Source organism: Oncorhynchus kisutch, linkage group LG21 (assembly GCF_002021735.2).
Source record: "Oncorhynchus kisutch isolate 150728-3 linkage group LG21, Okis_V2, whole genome shotgun sequence".
Taxonomy (NCBI): domain Eukaryota; kingdom Metazoa; phylum Chordata; class Actinopteri; order Salmoniformes; family Salmonidae; genus Oncorhynchus; species Oncorhynchus kisutch.
In genome coordinates, this window is record NC_034194.2 from 42,304,062 (window position 1) to 42,330,184 (window position 26,123).

Consider the following 26,123-nt stretch of genomic DNA (forward strand, 5'->3'; position numbering starts at 1 on the left):
GAGACAGGCTGATGACTAAGGCAGAGAGCCAGAATGATGAGTAAGGCAGAGAGCCAGGCTGATGAGTAAGGCAAAGAGCCAGGCTGATGACTAAGGCTGAGAGCCAGGCTGATGAGTAAGGCAGAGAGCCAGGCTGATGACTAAGGCAGAGAGCCAGGCTGATGACTAAGGCAGAGAGCCAGGCTGATGACTAAGGCAGAGAGCCAGGCTGATGACTAAGGCTGAGAGCCAGGCTGATGACTAAGGCAGAGAGCCAGGCTGATGACTAAGGCAGAGAGCCATGCTGATGACATTGCGATAGTAGTACCGATAGTAGTACCGATAGTAGTACCGTCATGCACATAGATCAAGAAATGAAAGTCGTAGCGCAGTTTGACAAATATAATTTATATATGGGGGGGGGGGTAAGAAAGTCATACATAAGTCATTGAGAGATATTGCCCAGCTGTTAACTGAACAATTCTTCTTTTCACCACTGCTAAACAGCGTAATTATTCATATAGAAAAATAGAACTGGACAGACTGACAGACAGATGTACAAATGCTAAATCACATCAAGTGATTAGAATGCAGAACATTTCACAATAATATATATATATAGAGAGAGCGGTATAAAATAAGCACATTGCAAGACAAGACATTGACATAACAATGCCTTTTTTTAGTTTTTTTATAAACAGGAGTGTAAACATGATTTCCTTTAGTTTATATGTGCTTTAATTTATGACGCCAGCGTCACCACAAATCGGATCAACCGGAATACTGCCGTCGTCAAGGCAGAGGATTCTTTTTTTTAAAGCATTGTAATATAGAATACAAAAAACGACTTTATGTTCCAACTTAGTATAAATTGAATGTATGTAATGGACAGATCCTAGAATATTACTACAGCTGTATATGTACATGTGGTATACAGTACACTGGCTGGTTACACCTGTGTATCTCTACCGTTATACAAGTTTTAGAGTATCAAAAACAACAGCCCCTTTGGTTGTCTCAGTGCTGATAAGTGCCAGTAACAGAGCATTAGAATGATTGACCTTAGTGTTTCCTGTTCAACATTATAGTTTCCATGTAAAATGATGGTTAGATACAGTAAGTAAACTGAGGGCACTTGACTGGGTTTCAGAACAAACAGCACTTATTATGATGCAGAGAGAACAGGGTTGGGCGTTAGGCAGAGAGCCAGGCTGATGACTAAGGCTGTGAACCCGGCTGATGACTAGGGTAGGGTTCCCTCTTCCCTCAGAGCACACTCAGGTAACATTACCAAGGTGTTACCGAGGCAACGGAACCTTAAAAAAAATATTTAAAAAAAAACAGGTCTTTGGGCAAAGACAGACGAGAGTCTCAACAAGTCTCCAGCTTTGAGGTCAAGACAGTACATACTGTATGTGCTTCAACAACAACAAACGGCAGTTGATTTTAGAATTTTCCAAAATGGCCACCATTCATGATGATGATGATGACAGTTTTTTTTTTTTGGGCGGATCTATCTTTCTCGACCTGCGGTTTCTTGTTTCCCCCTGTGGTTTCATTTGGATGCGGTCAGCTTTTCGGCAGCCAGGTGTTCTAGCAGGGGGTTGGCCTCGCTCTCCGGGGTCTTGACGCTGTCGGTGCGGACGATGCAGGTGGGGCGGTGGAGGTTGAGCATCACCATTAACTGCTGTCTCTCCATCCTCAACTCCTCAATCTGGGACTTCAGGTCAGTGTTCACCACCTCCAAACGCTCCGACTCCTACAGGGAGGACAGAGAGGGTACACTGTTAAGCCATTTATTTAGCCAGGCGAGTCAAGGAGACTTTTTCTTTTACAATAACCACTTGAGGTCCCACTTTAAACAAACTAGAACATAAACGCTTTACAGAGTATTCATAATGTCTTCATAAACACTATATAGATGCTTTACAGAACATTCATAATGTCTTCATAAATACTATATAGACGCTTTACAGAGTATTCATAATGTCTTCATAAACACTATATAGATGCTTTACAGAACATTCATAAACACTATATAGACGCTTCACAGCTCATTCATGTCTTTATACTATCTAGTCCATCTTCTACAGCCAATTTGCAAAGAACATCCCAGGTGTAAATAAAGAACTCTTGCCGCCATTTTGAAAAAGAAAACGCGACTGACCCTTTGGAGGAAGTCCGTTCTCTCCTTCTTCCTGTTCCGACATCGTGCTGCTGCCACTTTGTTCTTATCTCTCCTCCGTCTCCTCCGCTCATCGTCCTCATCCATCTGCAGGGAGAAGAGGTGTTGTGATTGGCTAAATGGGGGGACCTTTCCAAGGCCTGTATATTACTAAAACATCGTGATGACAACCGTGGGCTCTATCTTTCCTGTATGTTTTAATCCTGGGGTTTTTCCATACTGTTTTATTGTGAACTGCAGATAACTGTGCCTCAGTTTGACACATCTTGGAGGCAAAAGTGAAGAGTTGAAGAGAGCCCAGATTGAAAATGGTTAAGTTGTGTAACATCTAAACTACTTCTCAAATTGCCCACTTGGTGGAGCTAAAACTTAGTAGGCTGGTCCAGTTTACAACAGACCACCATGCATATAAAACAACAGAACTCAAAATGATTAACATCCACCTCACGCTCTTCTTCCCCACCAATCTACCCCTCCCACCTCACGCTCTTCTTCCTCCTTCTTCCCCACCAATCTACCCCTCCCACCTCACGCTCTTCTTCCTCCTTCTTCCCCACCAATCTACCCCTCCCACCTCACGCTCTTCTTCCTCCTTCTTCCCCACCAATCTACCCCTCCCACCTCACGCTCTTCTTCCTCCTTCTTCCCCTCCATCTCCCTCCCACCTCACGCTCTTCTTCCTCCTTCTTCCCCTCCATCTCCCTCCCACCTCACGCTCTTCTTCCTCCTTCTTCCCCTCCATCTCCCTCCCACCTCACGCTCTTCTTCCTCCTTCTTCCCCTCCATCTCCCTCCCCACCAATCTACCCCTCCCTCCTCACCTCTCCCTTGATAGCAGTGAGCTCTTCCTCCATCACCCTCCCCACCAATCTACCCCTCCCTCCTCACCTCTCCCTTGATAGCAGTGAGCTCTTCCTCCATCTCCCTCCCCACCAATCTACCCCTCCCTCCTCACCTCTCCCTTGATAGCAGTGAGTGGCCTCTTGCCCAGCCGTCCCAGGAAATGCAGTGGTGACAACATGGCACCCAGGTTCCTGAAGTCCTGTGCAAGTTTGAGCTGATCGGTGAGTGTAGTGGCAGAGATGCCCGCCAGTGGGCCCAGGCTGGGCAAGGAGCCGGCCGTCAGGGAGGGGTCAAGGATCTGGCCGGGCATCATGTTAGACCCAGCCACCATACACCACAGCTATGGAGGGAGAGAGGAAGAGGGGGAGAGAGGAGGAGATGGAAGGTCATTGATTGTAAGGTCCAGCTACTTTATTGTCCATTGCTAAAGGGTCTTCTTACGTGCCTTATTCATGTCCCTGTGTCCGTCTCCTTTCCCTCATAGTTCTAAAGCTATTTTCTCATATCCTCGACAGACAGCTTTAACAGAATTGACAAACTGGATTTTGCTAAATTCTACTCTGGAATGTTCATCTACATTTTTAAGTAGGCTCCATGTAGGCTCCATGTTCAGGCTGTGGCTATGATTCATCATGCATTGCATACCAACAGTATTTTTATTTTATTTTAATGATTGCGGGCAATTTTCAAGAGTTTGCATTGAGAAGTCCTGTGGTCAATCAAAGAAAAATGAAAGGAAGAGAGAGAGAGAAACAGAGCCTGTACAGACCAGGGCTAGAAGAAGTGGCTGCAGAATGAATAGATTTATGTAATGACTGTTAGAACCACAACTGTGCTGTGGAAAACTCCTGATGGCCAAACAGAAAACAAAAATGTTGCTCATGGAACAGTGCAACAGATCGGATTCGAGGTTAGGAGGAGAGGGACGGTACAGGACACAAACTTGATCTGGTGATGAAGTGCGTTCTTTCAGCCAAGACGTGCATTATGAGCAGAGTATGTGTCAGTATGTGATGAAGAGAACTAAGAGCAAGAGAGGGAGTGCGTGATGTAGTGTCCACAACTAAAGAATCATTGTGGAATCTGAACAGACGCATCCTGAACGCAGCACGGATGCTGTGCATACTACATGTACATGCTAACAGAAAGGTGGCTAGCTAGCTATGTGTGTCAACGTAGCAAAGTATTTATAAACAACAAAAATCTTATATCTTAATTAAAGTTTAGTTCATTTTCATTCTATTATCTATACAATAGGCCATCATTGATTCTGGCCCAATAGGTCTGGTATATTACCTCTGTCCTGGAGCTTTCTGTTTTGATAGGGTTATACCCTGGCTAGAGTAACCCGAATGGTGTTTGGCATCCCCAGCGTTTCTCCGCTGCTAGCCTGCTCTCCTGATGCCGTCGCCTGAACCTGAAGCCACAGGCTCTGGCCGAACTCGTGTTTCTAAAAATGAATTAAAAAGGCACTGTAGATGGACCCTAATAAGGCATTTTTATTCATGTATTTAATTCTAAGTAACTTAATACAACAAAATGTTGTTTAAATGCTGAGTGCTGTATGTCCCTACCAACCTAGTGTGTCGCACTTCCAAATGCATTTCTTTGTAGGTTATAGCCTTGAAATAATATAATACATTTATCTGTCTATCTGACCTACTTAGAGTGTTTATATGCTGTTTAAAATGACATGCCGCCCATTTGAAATGACGAGCACTCCTTAGTCACCTCTTCCTGTTTTTTAGTTTCGTTTTTTTAAATAATTAAAATCATATGGTTTGGTTTCAATACTTGGAGCGGCAGTTTTTCTTCCTGTGAGCGCTGAACGGTTTTTAGCGGTTGGAAAGGACGTGGAGCGCCGGAGCTGCACACCGCTTCATGAGAGCGATGAGAGGGATTTCCTCGACCTCTCAACTCAAACACTATGATTGTGAGGTGAGCAGGACAGGACAGGACAGCTGACCAACTGACTGCCTGCTGCCGGTGGGGCTGACCAGCTGACTGGTATGTGTCCCAACTGGCACCCTATTCCATATATAGTGCACTACTTTTGACCAGGGACAGTAGTCAAGAGTAGTGGACTATAGAGAATAGGGTGTCAGTTGGGACACAGGCATGTTCCTGACTGACTACACTGCTGGGCTGGGTTCCTTTCTTAGGAAAATAATCGGCACCTTTTATTACAAAAGCCAGAAAGAGAGAGAGAGAGAGCGAGAGAGCGAGAGAAAGAGAGAGAGAGAGAGACAGAGAGAGAGAGACAGCAAAATAGAGAGAGAACGAGAGGCAGAGGGAGAAGAGGTTACAAAAAAACAAAAAGACCTGTCATGTAAGCCCTATTCTAGGTGACTCCACCCAGCCAAGAGCTGGTCTCACAGCGTTGTGTGTTTGGACTGAGTGAAGGAGGGAGAGACCGAGAGGGAGTTACTGTCGGAAAAATGGTCTGAGACCAAGATGGCACAGTTTACCGATTACACATTCTCCGATTCCTCCTCTCAGGAGATTATGAATGAATAAATATTTTGTAAGTGTATAGATGTTAGTTTCCTTTCCTTATCTCATACCATCCATTACAACTGATTGCTGAAATGACTGGGCAAGCCTAAACACCTAGCCAGGCCTACAGCAGGGCTAGACACCTAGCCAGGCCTACAGCAGGGCTAGACACCTAGCCAGGCCTACAGCAGGGCTAGATACCTAGCCAGGCCTACAGCAGGGCTAGATACCTAGCCAGGCCTACAGCAGGGCTAGATACCTAGCCAGGCCTACAGCAGGGCTAGATACCTAGCCAGGCCTACAGCAGGGCTAGATACCTAGCCAGGCCTACAGCAGGGCTAAACACCGAGCCAGGCCTACAGCAGGGCTAGATACCTAGCCAGGCCTACAGCAGGGCTAAACGCCTAGCCAGGCCTACAGCAGGGCTAAACGCCTAGCCAGGCCTACAGCAGAGCTAAACGCCTAGCCAGGCCTACAGCAGGGCTAAACGCCTAGCCAGGCCTACAGCAGGGCTAAACACCGAGCCAGGCCTATTGCAGGGCTAGATACCTAGCCAGGCCTACAGCAGGGCTAGATACCTAGCCAGGCCTACAGCAGGGCTAGATACCTAGCCAGGCCTACAGCAGGGCTAAACGCCTAGCCAGGCCTACAGCAGGGCTAAACGCCTAGCCAGGCCTACAGCAGGGCTAAACACCTAGCCAGGCCTACAGCAGGGCTAAACACAGAGCCAGGCCTAATGCAGGGCTAAACACCGAGCCAGGCCTATTGCAGGGCTAAACACAGAGCCAGGCCTATTGCAGGGCTAGATACCTAGCCAGGCCTACAGCAGGGCTAAACACGGAGCCAGGCCTATTGCAGGGCACCTCTTGCACTGAGATGCAGTGCCTTAGACCGCTGTGTCCATGTGTGTGTGTGTGTCCGTGTGTGTGTGTGTGTGTGTGTGTGTGTGTTAACTATTTAACTGTACTAGAATCGGTATCGGGTTTTTTTGGCAGGGAAAATATCAGATATCGGTATCAGGCAAAAATGTAATATTGGTGCATCACTATTTCTTTTTTGTATATAATAGTAATATTAGTAGTATAGTACAAGTAGTGTTGTGTGTTTCATTAATTGGCTAGCTAGTTAGTGTCTTCAAATTCTCCAGTCTGTCATTCTACTCTTTCCCTGCCGATGATGAGCTACGAAAGAAGTGGGTGAACAACATCCAACGAGACAACTTCACCGTCAACAAAAGCTCCAAGGTCTGTGGCAGGCATTTTCTTCCTGAAGGCCTACTCCGGGAGGGCTACGTCGTCTGAGAAAGGGAGCTGAGCCACTTCTGTTCCAATGGAACAATTAGGTTATTCAGTCACGGGGAATCCCATCCCTACGCTAAACAGGCTATGGGCTGATTCATATAGGAGACATGAGATAAGATTATACAAATCTCTACAACCTGAATCTACAGAGGAGCTGCATTGGCCGGAGTGTGTCAGAGTACAGACTGAACTAGCATACAGCAGAACAACTTCTTCCAACTATTAAAAACTACACAGGAAACTCCTTCCAACTATTAAAACTACACAAGAAACTCCTTCCAACTATAAAAACTACACAAGAAACTCCTTCCAACTGTAAAAACTACACAATAAACTCCTTCCAACTATTAAAACTACACAGGAAACTCCTTCCAACTATTAAAACTACACAATAAACTCCTTCCAACTATTAAAACTACACAGGAAACTCCTTCCAACTATTAAAACTACACAGGAAACTCCTTCCAACTATTAAAACTACACAGGAAACTCCTTCCAACTATTAAAACTACACAAGAAACTCCTTCCAACTATAAAAACTACACAAGAAACTCCTTCCAACTATTAAAACTACACAGGAAACTCCTTCCAACTATTAAAACTACACAGGAAACTCCTTCCAACTATAAAACTACACAATAAACTCCTTCCAACTATTAAAACTACACAGGAAACTCCTTCCAACTATTAAAACTACACAGGAAACTCCTTCCAACTATTAAAACTACACAGGAAACTCCTTCCAACTATTAAAACTACACAGGAAACTCCTTCCAACTATTAAAACTACACAGGAAACTCCTTCCAACTATTAAAACTACACAGGAAACTCCTTCCAACTATTAAAACTACACAGGAAACTCCTTCCAACTATTAAAACTACACAGGAAACTCCTTCCAACTATTAAAACTACACAGGAAACTCCTTCCAACTATTAAAACTACACAGGAAACTCCTTCCAACTATTAAAACTACACAAGAAACTCCTTCCAACTATAAAACTACACAATAAACTCCTTCCAACTATAAAAACTACACAGGAAACTCCTTCCAACTATTAAAACTACACAGGAAACTCCTTCCAACTATTAAAACTACACAGGAAACTCCTTCCAACTATAAAAACTACACAATAAACTCCTTCCAACTATTAAAACTACACAGGAAACTCCTTCCAACTATTAAAACTACACAGGAAACTCCTTCCAACTATTAAAACTACACAGGAAACTCCTTCCAACTATTAAAACTACACAGGAAACTCCTTCCAACTATTAAAACTACACAGGAAACTCCTTCCAACTATTAAAACTACACAGGAAACTCCTTCCAACTATTAAAACTACACAGGAAACTCCTTCCAACTATTAAAACTACACAGGAAACTCCTTCCAACTATTAAAACTACACAGGAAACTCCTTCCAACTATTAAAACTACACAGGAAACTCCTTCCAACTATTAAAACTACACAAGAAACTCCTTCCAACTATAAAAACTACACAATAAACTCCTTCCAACTATAAAAACTACACAGGAAACTCCTTCCAACTATTAAAACTACACAGGAAACTCCTTCCAACTATAAAAACTACACAATAAACTCCTTCCAACTATTAAAACTACACAATAAACTCCTTCCAACTATTAAAACTACACAGTAAACTCCTTCCAACTATTAAAACTACACAGGAAACTCCTTCCAACTATTAAAACTACACAGGAAACTCCTTCCAACTATTAAAACTACACAGGAAACTCCTTCCAACTATTAAAACTACACAGGAAACTCCTTCCAACTATTAAAACTACACAGGAAACTCCTTCCAACTATTAAAACTACACAGGAAACTCCTTCCAACTATTAAAACTACACAGGAAACTCCTTCCAACTATTAAAACTACACAGGAAACTCCTTCCAACTATAAAAACTACACAGGAAACTCCTTCCAACTATAAAAACTACACAGGAAACTCCTTCCAACTATTAAAACTACACAGGAAACTCCTTCCAACTATTAAAACTACACAGGAAACTCCTTCCAACTATAAAAACTACACAATAAACTCCTTCCAACTATTAAAACTACACAGGAAACTCCTTCCAACCAATAAAACTACACAAGAAACTCCTTCCAACTATAAAAACTACACAATAAACTCCTTCCAACTATAAAAACTACACAAGAAACTCCTTCCAACTATTAAAACTACACAGGAAACTCCTTCCAACTATTAAAACTACACAGGAAACTCCTTCCAACTATAAAAACTACACAGGAAACTCCTTCCAACTATAAAAACTACACAGGAAACTCCTTCCAACTATTAAAACTACACAGGAAACTCCTTCCAACTATTAAAACTACACAGGAAACTCCTTCCAACTATTAAAACTACACAGGAAACTCCTTCCAACTATTAAAACTACACAGGAAACTCCTTCCAACTATTAAAACTACACAAGAAACTCCTTCCAACTATTAAAACTACACAGGAAACTCCTTCCAACTATTAAAACTACACAGGAAACTCCTTCCAACTATTAAAACTACACAGGAAACTCCTTCCAACTATTAAAACTACACAGGAAACTCCTTCCAACTATTAAAACTACACAGGAAACTCCTTCCAACTATTAAAACTACACAGGAAACTCCTTCCAACTATTAAAACTACACAAGAAACTCCTTCCAACTATAAAAACTACACAGGAAACTCCTTCCAACTATTAAAACTACACAGGAAACTCCTTCCAACTATTAAAACTACACAGGAAACTCCTTCCAACTATTAAAACTACACAGGAAACTCCTTCCAACTATTAAAACTACACAGGAAACTCCTTCCAACTATTAAAACTACACAGGAAACTCCTTCCAACTATTAAAACTACACAGGAAACTCCTTCCAACTATAAAAACTACACAGGAAACTCCTTCCAACTATAAAAACTACACAGGAAACTCCTTCCAACTATAAAAACTACACAGGAAACTCCTTCCAACTATAAAAACATTCAAACTAGATCCAGATGTTTATCAAACTGATCAACAAGACTGATGTTTTAACTCTGTCTGCAGAGTTTGGAGGTTTGAGGAAAAGGACCAAAAATATCCACTGCTAGATCAAAGACCTTTCCCACAACGAACACACAGTTAAGACCAGAGAACCACCCCCCCCTCAGAGACATTTCTGGCTGTGAACACCCTCGATTGTTTGACACATGAAACAATTAAGCCCCCCCCCCCAGAAGCAAGTAGTGGTTGCTAAAAGCCAGAGGGTGAAAAGGGGTTTTACCACTCCCTTTTCAAAAGGGGGGGGGGGGTTCTTGTATTTTCTCAGTTTGTGTCGCCGGGCTGGCGGGCAAACGTTTGCCAGGATAAGTGGTCAGTGTTTGATGATGCAACACACTCTGTATTCTCGCAGTCAAGCAGAAAAGCCAGTCGGTGCCACACAGCCAATATACTAATATACTGTACCCCCAGACAGACAAAGACAGTCACACAGGACAGGGCACGGCAGGACAGGGCAGGACGGGGCACGGGCACGGCATGGCACGACAGGGCACGGCAGGGTAGGGCACGGCAGGACAGGGCATGGCAGGGTAGAGCATGGCAGGCAGAGCATGGCAGGACAGGGTAGAGCACGGCAGGACAGGGCACGGCAGGGTAGAGCATGGCAGGTAGAGCATGGCAGGACAGGGCACGGCAGGTTAGGGCATGGCAGGACAGGGCACGGCAGGGTAGGGCATGGCAGGTAGAGCATGGCAGGACAGGGCACGGCAGGTTAGGGCATGGCAGGACAGGGCACGGCAGGTTAGGGCATGGCAGGACAGGGCACGGCAGGTTAGGGCATGGCAGGACAGGGCACGGCAGGTTAGGGCATGGCAGGACAGGGCACGGCAGGTTAGGGCATGGCAGGACAGGGCACGGCAGGTTAGGGCATGGCAGGACAGGGCACGGCAGGTTAGGGCATGGCAGGACAGGGCACGGCAGGTTAGGGCATGGCAGGACAGGACAGGGCAGTGCATACCACGGTAGGACAGGGCAGAGCAAGGCAGGGCAGGAATTTCTGCTTTACAGAACCGCCTAGTCGACTGAAAGGCCTCAGGAGAAGCCAAACACACAGCACAGTCAGGGTGGGAGAGGAAATGCCATGTATTAGAACTCAATGCAGGACCTAGCTAGCTGGCACATGGCCAAGACCAATGGCATATGAGCCATGGCTGCGTGTGTGTTCGAAAATCTGTGTGCACTCAGACAAATGTGTGTGTGTGTGTGTGTGTGTGTGTGTGTGTGTGTGTGTGTGTGTGTGTGTGTGTGTGTGTGTGTGTGTGTGTGTGTGTGTGTGTGTGTGTATTTATATATGTCAGGAAACCCTGGATTTCTCCACTCACATACTTCATCCGTCTTCAGGTCGACAAAATGGGTCCATTTCCTGCACCATTCCTGAGGCCAATTAGCTGCTCCAATCCAAGGCTGAGGAATTCAACCTCTGTGTCCCAAATGGCACTCACATAGTGCCCTACCTTTGACCAGTACCCATAGGGGTCTGGTCTAAAGTAGTGCACTATAAAGGGAATAGGGTGCCATTTGGGATGCATCCCAGACTCTACCATCAATACCCTAGCAGCTCCACTCTCCTACCATCAATACCCTAGCAGCTCCACTCTCCTACCATCAATACCCTAGCAACTCCACTCTAAAAAGAGGCGTTCCCCACCACAGGGGGAAAAGAGGCGTTCCCCACCACAGGTGTAAAGAGGCGTTCCCCACCACAGGGGAAAAAGAGGCGTTCCCCACCACAGGGGGAAAGAGGCGTTCCCCACCACAGGGGAAAAGGAGGCGTTCCCCACCACAGGGGGAAAAGAGGCGTTCCCCACCACAGGGGGAAAAGAGGCGTTCCCCACCACAGGGGGAAAGGGGGCGTTCCCCGCGACAGGGGGAAAAGAGGCGTTCCCCACCACAGGGGGAAAGGGGGCGTTCCCCGCGACAGGGGAAAAGAGGCGTTCCCCACCACAGGGGGAAAAGGGGCGTTCCCCACCACAGGGGGAAAAGAGGCGTTCCCCGCGACAGGGTGAAACTTGAAGCAGCCATGCTTCTCATCCAGAACACTCTTTAACTTATCTTGTTGAAGAACAGCACTGTTCGCCTCCTACATTTGGCCTCAGCATATTTGCCTGCTCGCCTCACATATCATCTTGCACAACTCTTAGTGACATGCAAACAGCCCAACCTATCTCTGGCCTGGAGAAGGAATAACATGGTGAAAATGAACAATGATAGTGATGCTCCTCTCCTCAAGACCTGAGCCATGGCTCCATTACTGCCTGGGATGAGTCCTGAGCCATGGCTCCATTACTGCCTGGGATGAGTCCTGAGCCATGGCTCCATTACTGCCTGGGATGAGTCCTGAGCCATGGCTCCATTACTGCCTGGGATGAGTCCTGAGCCATGGCTCCATTACTGCCTGGGATGAGTCCTGAGCCATGGCTCCATTACTGCCTGGGATGAGTCCTGAGCCATGGCTCCATTACTGCCTGGGATGAGTCCTGAGCCATGGCTCCATTACTGCCTGGGATGAGTCCTGAGCCATGGCTCCATTACTGCCTGGGATGAGTCCTGAGCCATGGCTCCATTACTGCCTGGGATGAGTCCTGAGCCATGGCTCCATTACTGCCTGGGATGAGTCCTGAGCCATGGCTCCATTACTCCCTGGGATGAGTCCTGAGCCATGGGTCCATTACTGCCTGGGATGAGTCCTGAGCCATGGCTCCATTACTGCCTGGGATGAGTCCTGAGCCATGGCTCCATTACTCCCTGGGATGAGTCCTGAGCCATGGCTCCATTACTGCCTGGGATGAGTCCTGAGCCATGGCTCCATTACTGCCTGGATGAGTCCCAAATGACATTCCTTCTATAGTGCACTACTTGAAAACATAAAACTCTGGTCAATAGTATCGCACTATAAAAGGGTATAGGGTAGTATTTGGAACACAGCCTCTGCACTCAGTCAGTCATACTATGCTACAGTGTGTGCTGTTGAGTTTCTGACCCAGGCTTCCTTTCTTAACCCTCTGGGGAGAAGAAGAATTTGATAAACAGAATTACACTGAGACGCCAATTTCTCACTTTAAAATGAATGCCAAACAAAAACCATTCTAAGTTTAACAAACCATACTCTATGCACAATGAGTAAAACTTGTAATTAAAATACTGGATATGCAGATGCAAAGTTTGGTGACAGAGTTAGTATTAGTTAGTTATTAGTATTAGTTAGTATTAGTTTGTTATTAGCATTAGTTCGTTATTAGCATTAGTTCATTATTAGCATTAGTTCGTTATTAGCATTAGTTCGTTATTAGCATTAGTTCATTATTAGCATTAGTTCATTATTAGCATTAGTTCGTAGAGTTAGTATAATCTTCCTCAGTTTTATTCTGTCACCAAACTTTGTATCTGCAACAGTTCTTCCTGTAAATGTGTTTTTTGTAAAAACAAATTCTGTGGAAATTGATAAAAGTAGTTCTACAGTTCTACAGTTGGTTAAACTTTTGAAATCAAACGGTTTTGTTGAGTATACAGCGTAATTCCGTTACCATGGAATTGTCCTTCATGCTAAACAAGGACAGTTAGGCCAACCTTACACAAACCCTCATTCTTTTGACTTTGGTGGGATCGGACAGTTAGGCCAACCTTACACAAACCCTCATTCTTTTGACTTTGGAGGGATCGGACAGTTAGGATAAAATGCAGATGGCACAAAAGTGGACTCCTAAAGGACAGGGCCCAGAGGTACTGTATGGTACTGTGCTGTCCAGGGCTGTGATGTGGTATGTTATTGTCCTGTGCTGTGGTATGTTATGGTCCTGTGCTGTGGTATGTTATTGTCCTGTGCTGTGGTATGTTATGGTCCTGTGATGTGGTATGTTATGGTCCTGTGCTGTGGTATGTTATGGTCCTGTGATGTGGTATGTTATGGTGCTGTGATGTGGTATGTTATGGTCCTGTGCTGTGGTATGTTATGGTCCTGTGCTGTGGTATGTTATGGTACTGTGATGTGGTATGTTATGGTGCTGTGGTATGTTATGGTGCTGTGGTATGTTATGGTTCTGTGATGTGGTATGTTATGGTGCTGTGGTATGTTATGGTCCTGTGCTGTGGTATGTTATGGTTCTGTGATGTGGTATGTTATGGTCCTGTGATGTGGTATGTTATGGTGCTGTGATGTGGTATGTTATGGTGCTGTGGTATGTTATGGTGCTGTGGTATGTTATGATTCTGTGATGTGGTATGTTATGGTCCTGTGCTGTGGTATGTTATGGTTCTGTGATGTGGTATGTTATGGTTCTGTGGTATGTTATGGTGCTGTGGTATGTTATGGTTCTGTGATGTGGTATGTTATGGTGCTGTGGTATGTTATGGTCCTGTGCTGTGGTATGTTATGGTTCTGTGATGTGGTATGTTATGGTCCTGTGATGTGGTATGTTATGGTGCTGTGATGTGGTATGTTATGGTGCTGTGGTATGTTATGGTGCTGTGGTATGTTATGGTTCTGTGATGTGGTATGTTATGGTCCTGTGCTGTGGTATGTTATGGTCCTGTGCTGTGGTATGTTATGGTTCTGTGATGTGGTATGTTATGGTCCTGTGATGTGGTATGTTATGGTGCTGTGATGTGGTATGTTATGGTGCTGTGGTATGTTATGGTGCTGTGGTATGTTATGGTTCTGTGATGTGGTATGTTATGGTCCTGTGGTATGTTATGGTCCTGTGATGTGGTATGTTATGGTACTGTGATGTGGTATGTTATGGTTCTGTGATGTGGTATGTTATGGTTCTGTGATGTGGTATGTTATGGTTCTGTGATGTGGTATGTTATGGTACTGTGATGTGGTATGTTATGGTCCTGTGATGTGGTATGTTATGGTTCTGTGATGTGGTATGTTATGGTACTGTGATGTGGTATGTTATGGTTCTGTGATGTGGTATGTTATGGTCCTGTGATGTGGTATGTTATGGTCCTGTGATGTGGTATGTTATGGTCCTGTGGTATGTTATGGTGCTGTGGTATGTTATGGTGCTGTGATGTGGTATGTTATGGTTCTGTGCTGTGGTATGTTATGGTTCTGTGCTGTGGTATGTTATGGTCCTGTGATGTGGTATGTTATGGTCCTGTGATGTGGTATGTTATGGTCCTGTGATGTGGTATGTTATGGTACTGTGCTGTGGTATGTTATGGTTCTGTGATGTGGTATGTTATGGTCCTGTGCTGTGGTATGTTATGGTCCTGTGCTGTGGTATGTTATGGTTCTGTGCTGTGTTATGTTATGGTCCTGTGATGTGGTATGTTATGGTGCTGTGATGTGGTATGTTATGGTTCTGTGCTGTGGTATGTTATGGTTCTGTGCTGTGGTATGTTATGGTCCTGTGATGTGGTATGTTATGGTCCTGTGATGTGGTATGTTATGGTCCTGTGATGTGGTATGTTATGGTACTGTGCTGTGGTATGTTATGGTTCTGTGATGTGGTATGTTATGGTCCTGTGCTGTGGTATGTTATGGTCCTGTGCTGTGGTATGTTATGGTTCTGTGCTGTGTTATGTTATGGTCCTGTGATGTGGTATGTTATGGTGCTGTGATGTGGTATGTTATGGTACTGTGCTGTGGTATGTTATGGTCCTGTGATGTGGTATGTTATGGTTCTGTGATGTGGTATGTTATGGTCCTGTGCTGTGGTATGTTATGGTTCTGTGATGTGGTATGTTATGGTCCTGTGCTGTGGTATGTTATGGTCCTGTGCTGTGGTATGTTATGGTCCTGTGCTGTGGTATGTTATGGTCCAGTGATGTGGTATGTTATGGTGCTGTGATGTGGTATATTATGGTGCTGTGGTATGTTATGGTGCTGTGGTATGTTATGGTTCTGTGATGTGGTATGTTATGGTCCTGTGCTGTGGTATGTTATGGTCCTGTGATGTGGTATGTTATGGTGCTGTGATGTGGTATATTATGGTGCTGTGATGTGGTATATTATGGTGCTGTGGTATGTTATGGTGCTGTGGTATGTTATGGTGCTGTGGTATGTTATGGTCCTGTGCTGTGGTATGTTATGGTCCTGTGCTGTGGTATGTTATGGTCCTGTGCTGTGGTATGTTATGGTCCTGTGCTGTGGTATGTTATGGTCCTGTCCAGGGCCGTGTTGTACTCTGCTCTGTTGTGGTACATCTTGGGTCGTTCAACTCAAAGGAAAAGCATGTGAGATGAGTAAGTTGTGAACAGAAAACAGGAACTCAGCCCACAGCTTTCATTTCTCCTTATTTTCTGCTCACGGTTTGATCAGGCTTTATGAGCATGCTGCAACCTGGCTTTGGCAGGCCCCGATGTTGAGAAACCAGCGTCTCAAAACCACATTGAAGACGTGGTGACTAAACATTCCCATCCCCACCATTCATTCATTTAATACCAATGGTAGCCAGGTCCCAGACCTGTTTGTGCTCTCTTTCAAACTCCTATGGTAATTGACATGCATGAGTTGGCAGGACGGCACAAAAGGATCTGGCACCAGGCTATATCGATGAAGAGAGGACAGTACCTCAACAACATGGTCAGTGAGTGTGGGTACATGCACACAATAATAATGTGATTATTGTGGATAGTCAGATTAATATAATAGCTAGATTCAAACATTTAAATGTTTAGCAGGAAGAACAATTTCCCTAATAATCCTGTTTCCATGGACACATCTGAAATCAGTCTACCTGATCCTGTTTCCATGGACACTACCTGATGGCACTCTGATAAATGTAGAAAATAAATGTTCCACCACGGCGAACATATTATTTTTGGGAAGCATATTTGATTCTGAATTATGTGAAAACGACTTCAACTACGCTACATTCAGTTGTTCCAAACTCAGTTCACTGGCGCTAAAGAGGGAGGCTCCTCGACTAACCGGTGACCCCGCACATCGACTCTGTACCGGTACCCCCTGTATATAGCCTCCACATTGACTCTGCACCGTAATACCCTGTATATAGCCTCCACATTGACTCTGCACCGTAATACCCTGTATATAGCCTCCACATTGACTCTGTACCGTAACACCCTGTATATAGCCTCCACATTGACTCTGCACCAGTACCCCCTGTATATAACCTCCACATGGACTATGTACCGTAATACCCTGTATATAGCCTCCACATTGACTCTGTACCGTAATACCCTGTATATAGCCTCCACATTGACTCTGTACTGGTACCCCCTGTGTATAGCCTCCACATTGACTCTGTACCGGTACCCCCTGTATATAGCCTCCATATTGACTCTGTACCGGTACCCCCTGCGGCAGCGTAGCCTAGTGGTTAGAGCGTTGGACTAGTAACCGGAAGGTTGCGAGTTCAAACCCCCGAGCTGACATGGTACAAATCTGTCGTTCTGCCCCTGAACAGGCAGTTAACCCACTGTTCCCAGGCCGTCATTGAAAATAAGAATGTGTTCTTAACTGACTTGCCTGGTTAAATAAAGGTAAAATAAAAAAATTTAAAAAATTAAAATTGACTCTGTACCGGTACCCCCTGTATATAGCCTCCACATTGACTCTGTATCGCTACCCCCTGTATATAGCCTCCACATTGACTCTGTACCGGTACCCCCTGTATATAGTCTCCACATTGACTCTGTACCGGTACCCCCTGTATATAGCCTCCACATTGACTCTGTACCGGTACCCCCTGTATATAGCCTCCACATTGACTCTGTACCGGTACCCCCTGTATATAGTCTCCACATTGACTCTGCACCAGTACCCCCTGTATATAACCTCCACATTGACTCTGTACCGGTACCCCCTGTATATAGCCTCCACATTGACTCTGTATCGCTACCCCCTGTATATAGCCTCCACATTGACTCTGTACCGGTACCCCCTGTATATAGTCTCCACATTGACTCTGTACCGGTACCCCCTGTATATAGCCTCCACATTGACTCTGTACCGGTACCCCCTGTATATAGCCTCCACATTGACTCTGTACCGGTACCCCCTGTATATAGTCTCCACATTGACTCTGCACCAGTACCCCCTGTATATAACCTCCACATGGACTCTGTACCGTAATACCCTGTATATAGCCTCCACATTGACTCTGTACCGTAATACCCTGTATATAGCCTCCACATTGACTCTGTACCGGTACCCCCTGTATATAGCCTCCACATTGACTCTGTACCGTAATACCCTGTATATAGCCTCCACTTTGACTCTGTACCGGTACCCCCTGTATATAGCCTCCACATTGACTCTGTACCGATACCCCCTGTATATAGCATCCACATTGACTCTGTACCGGTACCCCCTGTATATAGCCTCCACATTGACTCTGTACTGGTACCCCCTGTATATAGCCTCCACATTGACTCTGTACCGGTACCCCCTGTCTATAGCCTCCACATTGACTCTGTACCGGTACCCCCTGTATATAGCCTCCACATTGACTCTGTACCGGTACCCCCTGTATATAGCCTCCACATTGACTCTCTACCGGTACCCCCTGTATATAGCCTCCACATTGACTCTCTACTGGTACCCCCTGTATATAGCCTCCACATTGACTCTGTACTGGTACCCCCTGTATATAGCCTCCATATTGACTCTGTACCGGTACCCCCTGTATATAGCCTCCACATTGACTCTGTACCGGTACCCCCTGTATATAGCCTCCACATTGACTCTGTACCGGTACCCCCTGTCTATAGCCTCCACATTGACTCTGTACCGGTACCCCCTGTATATAGCCTCCACATTGACTCTGTACCGGTACCCCCTGTATATAGCCTCCACATTGACTCTCTACCGGTACCCCCTGTATATAGCCTCCACATTGACTCTCTACTGGTACCCCCTGTATATAGCCTCCACATTGACTCTCTACCGGTGCCCCCTGTATATAGCCTCCACATTGACTCTGTACCGGTACCCCCTGTATATAGCCTCCACATTGACTCTGTACTGGTACCCCCTGTATATAGCCTCCACATTGACTCTCTACCGGTACCTCCTGTATAAAGCCTCCACATTGACTCTGTACCGGTACCCCCTGTATATAGCCTCCACATTGACTCTGTACCGGTACCCCCTGTATATAGCCTCCACATTGACTCTCTACCGGTACCCCCTGTATATAGCCTCCACATTGACTCTCTACTGGTACCCCCTGTATATAGCCTCCACATTGACTCTCTACCGGTGCCCCTGTATATAGCCTCCACATTGACTCTGTACCGGTACCCCCTGTATATAGCCTCCACATTGACTCTCTACCGGTACCTCCTGTATAAAGCCTCCACATTGACTCTCTACCGGTACCCCCTGTATATAGCCTCCACATTGACTCTCTACCGGTACCTCCTGTATATAGCCTCCACATTGACTCTCTACCGGTACCTCCTGTATTGAGCCTCCACATTGACTCTCTACCGGTACCTCCTGTATATAGCCTCCACATTGACTCTCTACCGGTACCCCCTGTATATAGCCTCCACATTGACTCTCTATCGGTACCTCCTGTATAAAGCCTCCACATTGACTCTCTATCGGTACCCCCTGTATATAGCCTCCACATTGACTCTGTACCGGTACCTCCTGTATATATCCTCCACATTGACTCTCTACCGGTACCTCCTGTATATAGCCTCCACATTGACTCTCTACCGGTACTCCCTGTATATATCCTCCACATTGACTCTCTACCGGTACTCCCTGTATATAGCCTCCACATTGACTCTCTACCGGTACTCCCTGTATATATCCTCCACATTGACTCTCTACCGGTACCTCCTGTATAAAGCCTCCACATTGACTCTCTACCGGTACCCCCTGTATATAGCCTCCACATTGACTCTGTACCGGTACCTCCTGTATATAGCCTCCACATTGACTCTGTACTGGTACCTCCTGTATAAAGCCTCCACATTGACTCTCTACCGGTACCTCCTGTATAAAGCCTCCACATTGACTCTCTACCGGTACACCCTGTATATAGCCTCCACATTGACTCTCTACCGGTACTCCCTGTATATAGCCTCCACATTGACTCTGTACCGGTACCTCCTGTATATAGCCTCCACATTGACTCTCTACCTGTACCTCCTGTATAAAGCCTCCACATTGACTCTCTACCAGTACCTCCTGTATATAGCCTCCACATTGACTCTCTACCGGTACCTCCTGTATAAAGCCTCCACATTGACTCTCTACCGGTACCTCCTGTATATAGCCTCCACATGGACTCTGTACTGGTACCCCCTGTATAAAGCCTCCACATTGACTCTCTACCGGTGCCCCCTGTATATAGCCTCCACATTGACTCTCTACCGGTACCTCCTGTATATAGCCTCCACATTGACTCTGTACTGGTACCCCCTGTATAAAGCCTCCACATTGACTCTCTACCGGTGCCCCCTGTATATAGCCTCCACATTGACTCTCTACCGGTACCTCCTGTATATAGCCTCCACATTGACTCTCTACCGGTACCTCCTGTATATAGCCTCCACATTGACTCTCTACCAGTACCTCCTGTATATAGCCTCCACATTGACTCTCTACCAGTACCTCCTGTATATAGTCTCGCTATTGTTATTTTACTGCTGCTCTTTAATTATTTGTTACCTTTATTTCTTATAATTTTTTTATATATTTTTTAGTTTTATTTTTTATTCGTCTGCATTGAAGGTTAAGGGTTTGTAAGTAAAGGATTTCACTGTATTTGACGCATGTGAAATAACATTTGATTTGATGGCACATGCTGCAGATCAAATACACCGATTAAGGTTTTTACATATCCTAGTCATTTGAAAGATTAAAACAGCTGGTTTTCTAAGCAATCGGTGGATTATGTTCCTTATGCCGATTAAGATGAGCAGAGTAAGGTGTTTACATGACTAATACCATACTCAGCCTACTGCCTTCAATTCGTTTAATATCTAATTATTACTGTGCATGTAAAATCTACTCAATGAGTCCTTTAGGTTACAATCATGAGCTAGCTATCATTAGCCAAATGTTAGCCTGGCTCTGTGGCAGGGAGGTAGAGGGTTTGGTATTCGTTAGCCTGGCTCTGTGGCAGGGAGGTAGAGGGTTTGGTATTCGTTAGCCTGGCTCTGTGGCAGGGAGGTAGAGGGTTTGGTATTCGTTAGCCTGGCTCTGTGGCAGAGAGGTAGAGGGTTTGGTAATCGTTAGCCTGGCTCTGTGGCAGGGAGGTAGAGGGTTTGGTAATCGTTAGCCTGGCTCTGTGGCAGGGAGGTAGAGGGTTTGGTAATCGTTAGCCTGGCTCTGTGGCAGGGAGGTAGAGGGTTTGGTATTCGTTAGCCTGGCTCTGTGGCAGGGAGGTAGAGGGTTTGGTCATCGTTAGCCTGGCTCTGTGGCAGGGAGGTAGAGGGTTTGGTAATCGTTAGCCTGGCTCTGTGTCAGGGAGGTAGAGGGTTTGGTATTCGTTAGCCTGGCTCTGTGGCAGGGAGGTAGAGGGTTTGGTCATCGTTAGCCTGGCTCTGTGGCAGGGAGGTAGAGGGTTTGGTAATCGTTAGCCTGGCTCTGTGTCAGGGAGGTAGAGGGTTTGGTATTCGTTAGCCTGGCTCTGTGGCAGAGAGGTAGAGGGTTTGGTATTCGTTAGCCTGGCTCTGTGGCAGGGAGGTAGAGGGTTTGGTATTCGTTAGCCTGGCTCTGTGGCAGAGAGGTAGAGGGTTTGGTATTCGTTAGCCTGGCTCTGTGGCAGAGACATAGAGGGTTTGGTATTCGTTAGCCTGGCTCTGTAGCAGGGAGGTAGAGGGTTTGGTATTCATATTAGTGAAAATGCATATGATAACATGATGTCAGAGACTACAGGATGTGGTTAATATCCAAGAGAGGAACTTCATCAAGTCTTCATCCCAAATACAAACCTATTAACTAAGTAGTGCACTATGTTTGACCAGAGTCCTATGGGTCCTATAAGTAGTGCACTACGTTTGACCAGAGTCCTATGGGTCCTATAAGTAGTGCACTAGGTTTGACCAGAGTCCTATGGGTCCTATAAGTAGTGCACTAGGTTTGACCAGAGTCCTATGGGTCCTATAAGTAGTGCACTAGGTTTGACCAGAGTCCTATGGGTCCTATAAGTAGTGCACCATGTAGAGAATAATGCGACATTTGGAACGCAGTCCAAGTGTCACGTTCTGACCTTAGTTCCTTTGTTATGTCTGTGTGTTAGTTTGGTCAGGACGTGAGTTGGGGTGGGTTATCTATGTTCTTTTTTTCTATGTTGTATGTCTGTGTTTGGCCTGGTATGGTTCTCAATCAGAGGCAGCTGTCGATCGTTGTCTCTGATTGAGAATCATACTTAGGTAGCCTGTTTTCCCCATTTTGGTTGTGGGTGCTTGTTTTCTGTGTCTGTGTTTTGCACACAAAACTGTTTAGTTTTCAGTTTGTGTAGTGTTCCGTTTTGATTAAAAACACTCAGAAGAGGAGGATAACCGTTACACCAAGCATCATTGCAATTCATTTTCCAGTCAAATCCAGGCAAAGCACTGGGCAATGTGGCTGAGTGTTTTCCCAAACGTCCCCAGGTCTCTCTCTATATTTTATTTGACCTTTATTTAACTAGGCAAGTCAGTTAAGAACAAATTCTTATTTTCAATGACAGCCTAGGAACAGTGGGTTAACTGCCTGTTTAGGGGCAGAACGACAGATTTGTACCTTGTCAGCTCGGGGGTTTGAACTTGCAACCTTCCGATTACTAGTCCTATGCTCTAACCACTAGGCTACCCTGCCGACACTGGCATTATACCTGTGGGATGGTCTAGGAGTGGAGAAGACAGTGGTTTTACACTCATCTCAATTGGCTATAATTCACCAGAGTGATGGTCAGATACACTCATAACCAGACTTCAGATATGGAGTAATGAGATCGCAGCCGCTGTAGTACACGATAAACAGCCATCTGACTGTATGAAGTTCCCTGTAGGTCTATACAACATAACCTAAGACAATTTGAGCAATGCTTGAAATTAACACATTGGCCAACAACCCCAGCCAGATTTAATGCTGTCTCTCTCTCTCTCGCTCTGGTTAAGCAATCAGTTGATTATGTAACTCTGGTCAAGGAGGATTCCATGATGTTTCATAATTAAGTCTCTAATATTTCCTAATCTAGACTGTCCTCACCACATCTCACACACACACACACACACACACACACACACACACACACACACACACACACACACACACACACACACACACACACACACACACACACACACACACACACCACAGAGGACTGAGACTGCATGTCCCCGCATTCTCTCTTGTTGTCCCTCTCTCCCTCTCCCTTTAACCATAATGGTGTGGCCAGTTGCAAAAAAAGAACTCATATGTGGGTCCCGAAATGGCACCCTATTCCCTATGGGCCCTGATCAAAAGTAGTGCACTATAAAGGGAATTGGGTGCCATTTGGGACAGTTCTATACTACAGTATTCATGCCAGTAAGTGAGTCGCCTGCTAGCTAGGTCTAGTTGTTGCATGGCTAGCTGTTAGCTAGGTCTAGTTGTGGCATGGCTAGCTGTTAGCTAGGTCTAGTTGTTGCATGGCTAGCTGTTAGCTAGGTCTAGTTGTGGCATGGCTAGCTGCTAGCTAGGTCTAGTTGTTGCATAGCTAGCTGCTAGCTAGGTCTAGTTGTTGCATGGCCAGCTGTTAGCTAGGTCTAGTTGTGGCATGGCTAGCTGGTAGCTAGGTCTAGTTGTGGCATGGCTAGCTGTTAGCTAGGTCTAGTTGTGGCATGGCTAGCTGTTAGCTAGGTCTAGTTGTTGCATGGCTAGCTGTTAGCTAGGTCTAGTTGTGGCATGGCTAGTTGTTAGCTAGGTCTAGTTGTTGCATGGCTAGCTGTTAGCTAGGTCTAGTTGTGGCATGGCTAGCTGTTAGCTAGGTCTAGTTGTTGCATGGCTAGCTGTTAGCTAGGTCTAGTTGTTGCATGACTAGCTGTTAGCTAAGTCTAGTTGTTGCATGGCTAGCTGTTAGCTAGGTCTAGTTGTTGCATGGCTAGCTGCAATGAGTCTAGTGTCGGGGAGGGAGCAGTAACGAGGCTATATACAGGAGGTACCGATAAACAGTCTATGTGGAGGTTATATACAGGAGGTACCGGTACAGAGTCAATGTGTGGGGAGGCACAGGTTAGTCGAGGTAAATTGTACATGTGGTTGTGGTGAAGTGACTATGCATAGATAATAAAGAAAGAGTAGCAGCAGCGTAAAACGGGGGGGGGGGGGGGGGGGGGGTTCAACGCAACTAGGCCAGATAGCCATTTAATTATCTACTCCCAAGCCATCTGTTCTTATGGCTTGGGGGTAGAAGCTGTTGAGGAGCCTTTTGGACCTAGACTTGGAGCTCCGGTACCGCTTGCTGTGCGGTAGCAGAGAGAACAGTCTATGACCAGGGAGGGTGCAGATAATCCACAGCAGTGTTCCATTTACGGGGAAAGCATCCCACGGATGAGCCCGGGCAGGCAGGCAGGCAGGTAGGTACTGTAAGTAGGCAGGCAGGCCGGTAGGTAGGTACTGTAAGTAAACAGGCAGGCAGGTAGGTACTGTAAGTAGACAGGCAGGTAGGTACTGTAAGTAGGCAGGCAGACAAGCAGGTAGGTACTATAAGTAAACAGGCAGACAAGCAGGTAGGTACTATAGGTAAACAGGCAGACAAGCAGGTAGGTAGTATAAGTAAACGGGCAGACAAGCAGGTAGGTACTATAAGTAAACAGGCAGACAAGCAGGTAGGTACTATAAGTAAACAGGCAGGCAGGTAGGTATTATAAGTAAACAGGAAGACAAGCAGGTAGGTACTATAAGTAAACAGGCAGGCAGATAGGTACGTAGGTAGGTAGGTACTGTAAGTAGGCAGGCAGGTAGGTACTGTAAGTAGTTAGGTAGGTACTGTAAGTAGGCAGGCAGGTAGGCACTGTATGTAGGCAGGGAGGCAGGTACTGTAAGTAGACAGGCAGGTAGGCGCTGTAAGTGGGCAGGCAGGTAGTCACTGTAAGTAGGCAGGCAGGCAGGCAGGTAGGCACTGTAAGTAGGTAGGCAGGTAGGCACTGTAAGTAGGCAGGCAGGTAGGTACTGTAAGTAGACAGGCAGGTAGGCGCTGTAAGTAGGCAGGCAGGCAGGTAGGCACTGTAAGTAGGTAGGCAGGTAGGCACTGTAAGTAGGCAGGCAGGTAGGTACTGTAAGTAGGCAGGCAGGTAGGCGCTGTAAGTAGGCAGGCAGGTAGGCACTGTAAGTAGGCAGGCAGGTAGGTACTGTAAGTAGGCAGGCAGGTAGGTACTGTAAGTGGGCAGGCAGGTAGGTACTGTAAGTCGGCAGGCAGGCAGGTAGGTACTGTAAGTAGGCAGGCAGGTAGGGACACTGTAAGTAGGCAGGCAGGCAGGTAGGTACTGTAAGTAGGCAGGCAGGTAGGGACATTGTAAGTAGGCAGGCAGGCAGGTAGGTACTGTAAGTAGGCAGGCAGGTAGACACTGTAAGTAGGCAGGCAGGTAGACACTGTAAGTAGGCAGGCAGGTAGGTACTGTAAGTAGGCAGGCAGGTAGGTACTGTAAGTAGGCAGGCAGGTAGGGACATTGTAAGTAGGCAGGCAGGCAGGTAGGTACTGTAAGTAGGCAGGCAGATAGACACTGTAAGCAGGCAGGCAGGTAGACACTGTAAGTAGGCAGGCAGGTAGACACTGTAAGTAGGCAGGCAGGTAGACACTGTAAGTAGGCAGGCAGGTAGACACTGTAAGTAGGCAGGCAGGTAGACACTGTAAGTAGGCAGGCAGGTAGGGACACTGTAAGTAGGCAGGCAGGTAGGGACACTGTAAGTAGGCAGGCAGGTAGACACTGTAAGTAGGCAGGCAGGTAGACACTGTATGTAGGCAGGCAGGTAGACACTGTAAGTAGGCAGGCAGGTAGGTACTGTAAGTAGGCAGGCAGGTAGGTACTGTAAGTAGGCAGGCAGGTAGGGACTGTAAGTAGGCAGGCAGGTAGGTACTGTAAGTAGGCAGGCAGGTAGGTACTGTAAGTAGGCAGGCAGGTAGGTACTGTAAGTAGGCAGGCAGGTAGGGACATTGTAAGTAGGCAGGCAGGCAGGTAGGTACTGTAAGTAGGCAGGCAGGTAGGTACTGTAAGTAGGCAGGCAGGTAGGTACTGTAAGCAGGCAGGCAGGTAGGTACTGTAAGTAGGCAGGCAGGTAGGTACTGTAAGTAGGCAGGCAGGTAGGCACTGTAAGTAGGCAGGCAGGTAGGCACTGTAAGTAGGCAG

At 46.0% G+C, this 26,123-nt stretch overlaps 1 protein-coding gene across 3 annotated transcripts in view; it reads right to left on the bottom strand.

Moving 5' to 3' along the window:
• Positions 1–367: 367 nt before the first annotated feature.
• LOC109880622 (jun dimerization protein 2-like) overlaps positions 368–26,123 on the bottom strand; it is a 34,889-nt gene continuing 9,133 nt past the window's right edge. For 2 of the 3 annotated variants that reach the window (XM_031800864.1, XM_031800863.1), the window contains exons 3-5: positions 3,119–3,346; positions 2,147–2,251; positions 368–1,738 (exon numbers count right to left, since the gene is read on the bottom strand). In XM_031800864.1, coding sequence (XP_031656724.1) covers positions 1,535–1,738; positions 2,147–2,251; positions 3,119–3,337 — 528 coding nt within the window. In that variant the 5' untranslated portion in view covers positions 3,338–3,346 and the 3' untranslated portion in view covers positions 368–1,534. Of the gene's footprint in view, positions 1,739–2,146; positions 2,252–3,118; positions 3,347–4,302; positions 4,457–26,123 lie in introns of all 3 variants that reach the window. The other variant, XM_031800862.1, reaches the window with a different exon arrangement.